At 40.6% G+C, this 6,997-nt stretch overlaps 1 protein-coding gene across 1 annotated transcript; it reads right to left on the reverse strand.

Moving 5' to 3' along the window:
• Positions 1 to 1,679: 1,679 nt before the first annotated feature.
• Positions 1,680 to 3,291, reverse strand: LOC102472620 (60S ribosomal protein L23a-like). Its single transcript, XM_027775953.1, has 2 exons — positions 3,164 to 3,291; positions 1,680 to 1,905 (listed from the first exon to the last, which is right to left on the reverse strand). Exons 1-2 carry the CDS (start codon positions 3,289 to 3,291, stop codon positions 1,680 to 1,682), a joined length of 354 nt encoding a protein of 117 aa, XP_027631754.1.
• Positions 3,292 to 6,997: the final 3,706 nt, after the last annotated feature.

Genomic DNA, 6,997 nt, shown 5'->3' on the forward strand with positions numbered 1-6,997 from the left:
ATGCTAAAAAGATTCAGTAGGAAATGCCCATTGTCCAAGTTGTGTTTCAGAGGACTGGATGTGGATTTAATAGTTGATAGTAGCTTCTATTTAATTCATCTGAAGAATTTAGGAAGAACTCACAACATCGAACAGGATGGAGACTTATTCTGAGAGGTTCCAGAGGGCAGACTTGGATGGCAAACATGAATTATGGGGAAGAACATTCAGACTCAACAAGAGGAAGAGATTTATAAAGTTTGAGCTGCCTGAAACTCAGGCTCCTTCCAGAAGCACAACACTCTGTCTCTGTTCGACTGACAAGGAGGCCAGCGCACTTAGTGGTGACGTTTGCAGAAGGAATCCGTATATCAAGTGGGGGGTCACGCCGGACACCTCAGAGTCCTCGCCAGGGCGGGGATTCTTTGGTATGAGGCTGACTAAGGACTTTGATAAATAGCAAAACAGAGCCTTTTCAGGTGTTTGAACAATGAATAAACCTGGTATTTTTATTTTATTTTATTTAAAATTTTGACAGAAAGTGCAGGCACTTGTCAGAGAGAGAGAGAAACAGAGAAAGCAAGAAAGCATGCCCATGATCACATTGCAATTCTGTCCCCTCCAGTTCTCCTTTTGGGGTTTTGAGCATGCACCTACATGTTCCTAGCATGTTTTTCAAGCCCCCAGGTCAAAAACTGGAACTGCATAGTCAGCTATGTGGGTTCCAGCTTCCTAACCACCACGCCACCAGCTGGCCTGCGGGTATTTTCATAACACAGCCTTCACGTCTCTTACTGCTCTTTTCTGTTGCAGATGGTGTTATCTTCTGAATTGTGTGAAAGAAATTGGTCCTGTTTGGAAATTGTAGTCAAATCAAGATAGAATCTAATATGAGAAGGGGTTGCAAAGTTCGTGGGGGTTTTCCCATTATTTAGAACAGGATCTCTGCTTTGAAGACCATGAGGAACCTTGTGCATGAGTAGTCAGGGAAAACAGGGTCCTCGTTTTGCTGTAAGACTATGCTCACACCTGTGGACCTAGAATTTGTACTGCCTTTTCCCATTTAACATGAAAGAAGAAAAGGATAAACAAGCAAATTAAGACAATCAGTAGAGAGGTAATTAAAAGCATAAAAAAATCCAAATGAGCCAACAAAACATCTACCAAAAAGCCAGATCACATTGTAACATTGTTGTTGTTCTCATTGTGGTTCGTCTAAAAGAAAAATTAAACAGATTTTGCACAAAAATAACAAAACAGGAGAAAATGCTTTTCTTAGGCCCAAAGGTTGGAGTCACTGTCCAGGGGCAGACAAGCAGGAAGTCTTTGACCTGTGCATTTTCTTTTTGCAAGAGATAATTTGTCTCTCATGTTGGACACTGGCTCATTCACCCCCCACTGCAAGAGCTTTTCTCCATTTACTGTTCCAGCCACGTAATGGGCAGGTGTCATGTAAGAGAGGTAGCCTTCCCTTATGAGCGCAGGGCTGTCTGACCATAAATCAGATCATACAACCTGAGGTGAACAACTTCAGAAAAAGGTCAAGCACTGTTTTCTTGTACCTAAATGGAAGACACGGCAAAAGAAAAATTTCTTTTTTCTTTTTTTTTTTTTATTATGGTGAAAAAGTGTGTATTTAGAATTAGCCAGCTGGACTCCGTTTAAATGATCCCAATTTTGTGGGCGACTGCTAAAGCATCCTAATCAGGAACCAGATGCACATATGCCTTCTTCTCTGGGTCAGGCCTGATTAGGATGTTGACGGTGGTCACATCAAAATGACAGAACTTCTTCACAGCCTGTTCGATCTGGTGCTTCTTGGCCTTGACATCTACAGTGAACACAAATGTGTTGCTGTCTTCAGTCTTCTTCATGGCAGACTCAGTGCGTAGGGGGAACTTGATGGTCTCGTGGTCACACTTGTTTCTCCCGGGGACACTCTTCTGAGGCTATCCGGGCTGCCTCAGGAACCGCAGTGTCTTGGGCCTCCAGAAAATGGGTCATGTGAGGATCTTACTCTGTGTGTGTGTGTGTGTGTGTGTGTGTGTGTGTGTGTGTGTGGCTGTGGACGCCTTTCAGCACTGTCTTCTTGACCTTCAAAGCTTTTGCTTTGGCTTTAGCTTTGGGAGGGCAGGAGCTTCCTTCTTCATTTTTGGAGCCAACTTGGCGAAAAGGGTCTTTCAAAAAAAAAAAAGTTATTTACACAAGAATTACCTTGACAAGAAATATTCATGCAAAAGAGAAAGTCATCTTACATGGAAATGCAAATGAACTTTTTATTCAAAATTTTAATTTATACCTAAATGTATAAGCCAGAGGAAGCGCATATTTGATATATTTTAGCTTCAGCTTCAGGAAAAGTCTGAAAGGTTCTTCTATCTTTATTGTGATGCTCCATTACTAATAATATTTTATGTTAGAAATTATTTGGAATTATTATACGTATTGACTCAAGATATCCGTGCATGTTATAGACTGAAGGGGAAAAAAAAAACAAGGATTTGAAAAGATATTTCAGCTTTTTCTTCACTGAAAGGTAAAAAAATCTAGGAGCAAAAAGTATTATTTCCTTCTCAGAAGACTGATTTTTTGAGAGAGAGATTTTTGTAATAGGGCATGTGCACTTGCCAGACATAAAGAGAGAGACAGAAAGTGAGAAATCACGCCCAGGGGGGATGGCCACTCCGCAATCCCTTCTCCTCCGTTCTCCTCTCGGGATTTTGGCCATGCACACACAGTTGCCCAGCATGAGTTTCAGGCCTCCAGGTCCAGAATTCAAACTGCAGGCGACCATGTAGAAGTGCAGCCCTTTAACCAGTACACCACCTGCTGTCCCCCATCAGATTAATTTTTAATGTTGCTGGCCAGTCATTCTAAGACCAGAACAAAGCAAACAGTTTCCTTGGGGAAACATTTATTGTCTTTATGAGAATATAACATAAAAGAATCACATCATGTTAATAAAGCAATCGTGTCTATAGATAAGGTTTAAGAGATAAAAGGATTTTAGAGCTAACGGAGTGCATATGTAAGAAACACGTGTTTACTCAATAACACCGTGAAAAAGTGTGTATTTAGAATTAGCCAGCTGGACTCCGTTTAAATGATCCCAATTTTGTGGGCGACTGCTAAAGCATCCTAATCAGGAACCAGATGCACATATGCCTTCTTCTCTGGGTCAGGCCTGATTAGGATGTTGACGGTGGTCACATCAAAATGACAGAACTTCTTCACAGCCTGTTCGATCTGGTGCTTCTTGGCCTTGACATCTACAGTGAACACAAATGTGTTGCTGTCTTCAGTCTTCTTCATGGCAGACTCAGTGCGTAGGGGGAACTTGATGGTCTCGTGGTCACACTTGTTTCTCCCGGGGACACTCTTCTGAGGCTATCCGGGCTGCCTCAGGAACCGCAGTGTCTTGGGCCTCCAGAAAATGGGTCATGTGAGGATCTTACTCTGTGTGTGTGTGTGTGTGTGTGTGTGTGTGTGTGTGTGTGGCTGTGGACGCCTTTCAGCACTGTCTTCTTGACCTTCAAAGCTTTTGCTTTGGCTTTAGCTTTGGGAGGGCAGGAGCTTCCTTCTTCATTTTTGGAGCCAACTTGGCGAAAAGGGTCTTTCAAAAAAAAAAAAGTTATTTACACAAGAATTACCTTGACAAGAAATATTCATGCAAAAGAGAAAGTCATCTTACATGGAAATGCAAATGAACTTTTTATTCAAAATTTTAATTTATACCTAAATGTATAAGCCAGAGGAAGCGCATATTTGATATATTTTAGCTTCAGCTTCAGGAAAAGTCTGAAAGGTTCTTCTATCTTTATTGTGATGCTCCATTACTAATAATATTTTATGTTAGAAATTATTTGGAATTATTATACGTATTGACTCAAGATATCCGTGCATGTTATAGACTGAAGGGGAAAAAAAAAACAAGGATTTGAAAAGATATTTCAGCTTTTTCTTCACTGAAAGGTAAAAAAATCTAGGAGCAAAAAGTATTATTTCCTTCTCAGAAGACTGATTTTTTGAGAGAGAGATTTTTGTAATAGGGCATGTGCACTTGCCAGACATAAAGAGAGAGACAGAAAGTGAGAAATCACGCCCAGGGGGGATGGCCACTCCGCAATCCCTTCTCCTCCGTTCTCCTCTCGGGATTTTGGCCATGCACACACAGTTGCCCAGCATGAGTTTCAGGCCTCCAGGTCCAGAATTCAAACTGCAGGCGACCATGTAGAAGTGCAGCCCTTTAACCAGTACACCACCTGCTGTCCCCCATCAGATTAATTTTTAATGTTGCTGGCCAGTCATTCTAAGACCAGAACAAAGCAAACAGTTTCCTTGGGGAAACATTTATTGTCTTTATGAGAATATAACATAAAAGAATCACATCATGTTAATAAAGCAATCGTGTCTATAGATAAGGTTTAAGAGATAAAAGGATTTTAGAGCTAACGGAGTGCATATGTAAGAAACACGTGTTTACTCAATAACACCTTCAGATGCAAACTTGTGTGACAGAACATTCCACCTGAAGACACCATTGTGAACATATTGGTGCCTTTCCTGTGTGTCAATCCGTTTACTATTTATAATTGTCGATCTATTATTTTTAAAATAAGAATTGGGATTTTACTGTATCCATTTTTACTTTAAACTGCAACTTTGTGTAACGTGTCACATTATTAAATAATCTTCAAATCATTTATTTTTTTTTCTTTTAAATTCCCAGAAGGTGCATGCAGTCACCAAACAGATAGAGAAGGACCGTGCGAAAGCACTCCCCGTGGAGAGTGGTCACACCACAGTCTCGTCCTCCATCCCTCTCCTTTTGGAGATTTTTGGCACACACACATACATGCCTGCCATGTTTTTCAAGTTGTGGGGCTGAGATTCAGACCATGAAGTCAGCCATGAGGAACCAGCCACCTTGACTACCATGCCACTGACTGGCCCAAAACATTGACTTGGACATTATAATACTTTGCGTGAAGAGGAGTGTTTGTCACGCACCAGGTAATGGACCAAGTATGGTGACGCGTTAGCTCAGCCGTCCTCAGGAGCCGAGGCAGTGTCCCTCTCACTGCTATGACTGTGCCCTTTATACGGACGTTGTTTACAGTGGGGAGCTCAGGCGGCTCAAACAGCGTGCCCAAAGCCAGCCAGCAACTGGGTATGACTCAGACTGATCTGTGTCTAACTCGAATGCCAATATTCTCAGCGGTTATGATAAACCACCTCGACATGAGAAATATAAATTATCCAAATAAAATGTCAAGACCTTTCTTTTCTTTTTTTTTTTTTTTTAACTTCTGAGGAGATCAGTAACTTTCTTTAGAAAATTTGCTCAATAAATCACTTTGACAGCTTTATGAAGCACATCTTTCCTCGAAGAGCAAATGCTCTCTGTTCATCTGGGTTTTCCATCTCATTTTCAAAACTCTTTTTTTTTAAAGGCAATGCATTTTGACTCTGTGCTTGGGGCATACAGCTGACCCTTGAACACCACCACTTTGGAGTTCCTGAGTCCACTTATACACAGAATTTTAACAATAAGTATATTGGGACCAGCAGTTAGCATAATGGCTATGTCGCTGGACTCCCATGTAGTCGACTGCAGCTCGAGTCCCAGACCCAGTGGCTTAAACTCACGCTGGGCACGTGTGTGTGCGTGCCCAAGATCCTAAGAGGGGAATGGAGGAGACGGGATCACAGCGTGGCCGTCCCCCGTAGGGGATGATTTCTCGCTTTCTGTCTCTCTGTCTTTCTGGCAAGCGCACGTGCCCTATAGCAAAAACCTCCCCCAAAAAATAAAAAATAAAAATAAAAATAAATATATTAAGGAATCAGCAGATGGGATAATGATTATGTCGCTGGACTCCCATGTGACTGCAGTTTGAGTACCGGACCTGGCAGCTTAAAACTCTCACCAGGTGTGGTTGTGTGTGCCCAAAATTCCAAGAGGAGAATGGAAGAGAAGGAATTGTGGCATGACTATCCCCCTGGGGAGTGATTTCTCACTTTCTGTCTTTCTGTCTCTCTGATGAGCACACATGACCTATAGCAAAAATCTCTGTTAAAATAAAAAGTAAATAATTAGAATATATACAATATACTATAGTGCTATATTTTCTCTTTCTAGTGATTTTCTTAATAACATTTTCTTTTCTCTAGTTGAATTAAGAATATACTGTATAATGCATATACAATATATGTGTTACTATTAGGTTGTCGGGGAAGTCATGATGTGTCTTTCTGTGTTTTTATATTCAAACTGTGTCACGACTTTCCTGAAGACCCAATATTAAAGTTTCTGGTCAACCTGGAGCCTATTAGTTAAGTTTTGGGGGTCAAAATTTATATATGGATTTCGACTGAGCAGGGTTTGTGTCCTCTAACTCCTGCATTGTTCAAGAGGAAACCATGCTATGATTCTAGGGAGACTCAGAGAATGTAACATCTGCTTCTTTTTCGTTATAGTGTTACAGGGATCATAACCTAAACCTTTATAGAGTGTTGCTTCATATTCTGACACTATATGCCATATTATTATTTTTCTCATTTTATGTAAATAATGACATAGGCTCCCTCCTATATATTTTTTCATTTCAAATTTATTATTATTATTTAACTTTATGGGTTATTATTTTTTTAATTTGACTAGAGAGAGACGGAGAGAGAAAAGGAAAGTAAGAAAACAAGCTTCCAGGTTTGAGACTTGAACTGCGTTCAGCCATGTGGGAGTCCAGTGCCTTAACCACTATGCGACCTACTGGCCCCACCTTTAGTATATTACACCATTACTTGCATTTTCAGGGTCTAGTGCATCATCTACCAAAGTAATTATTCAGTACTTGCTTATAATGTACGTGATGGTGATTGTGTACAATGTATAAACATTAAAAACTAAATATTCAATTACTAACCAATAGTCCTCTTGAATGAATACCTTTATAGAAAATCTTGTCTCTGTGACCAAGATAATGCTAAGTGACCAAACGAACAGGCTCACTTCTCTCTT

The sequence above is a fragment of the Tupaia chinensis genome, unplaced genomic scaffold (assembly GCF_000334495.1).
Source record: "Tupaia chinensis unplaced genomic scaffold, TupChi_1.0 Scaffold000619_1, whole genome shotgun sequence".
Lineage (NCBI taxonomy): Eukaryota > Metazoa > Chordata > Mammalia > Scandentia > Tupaiidae > Tupaia > Tupaia belangeri.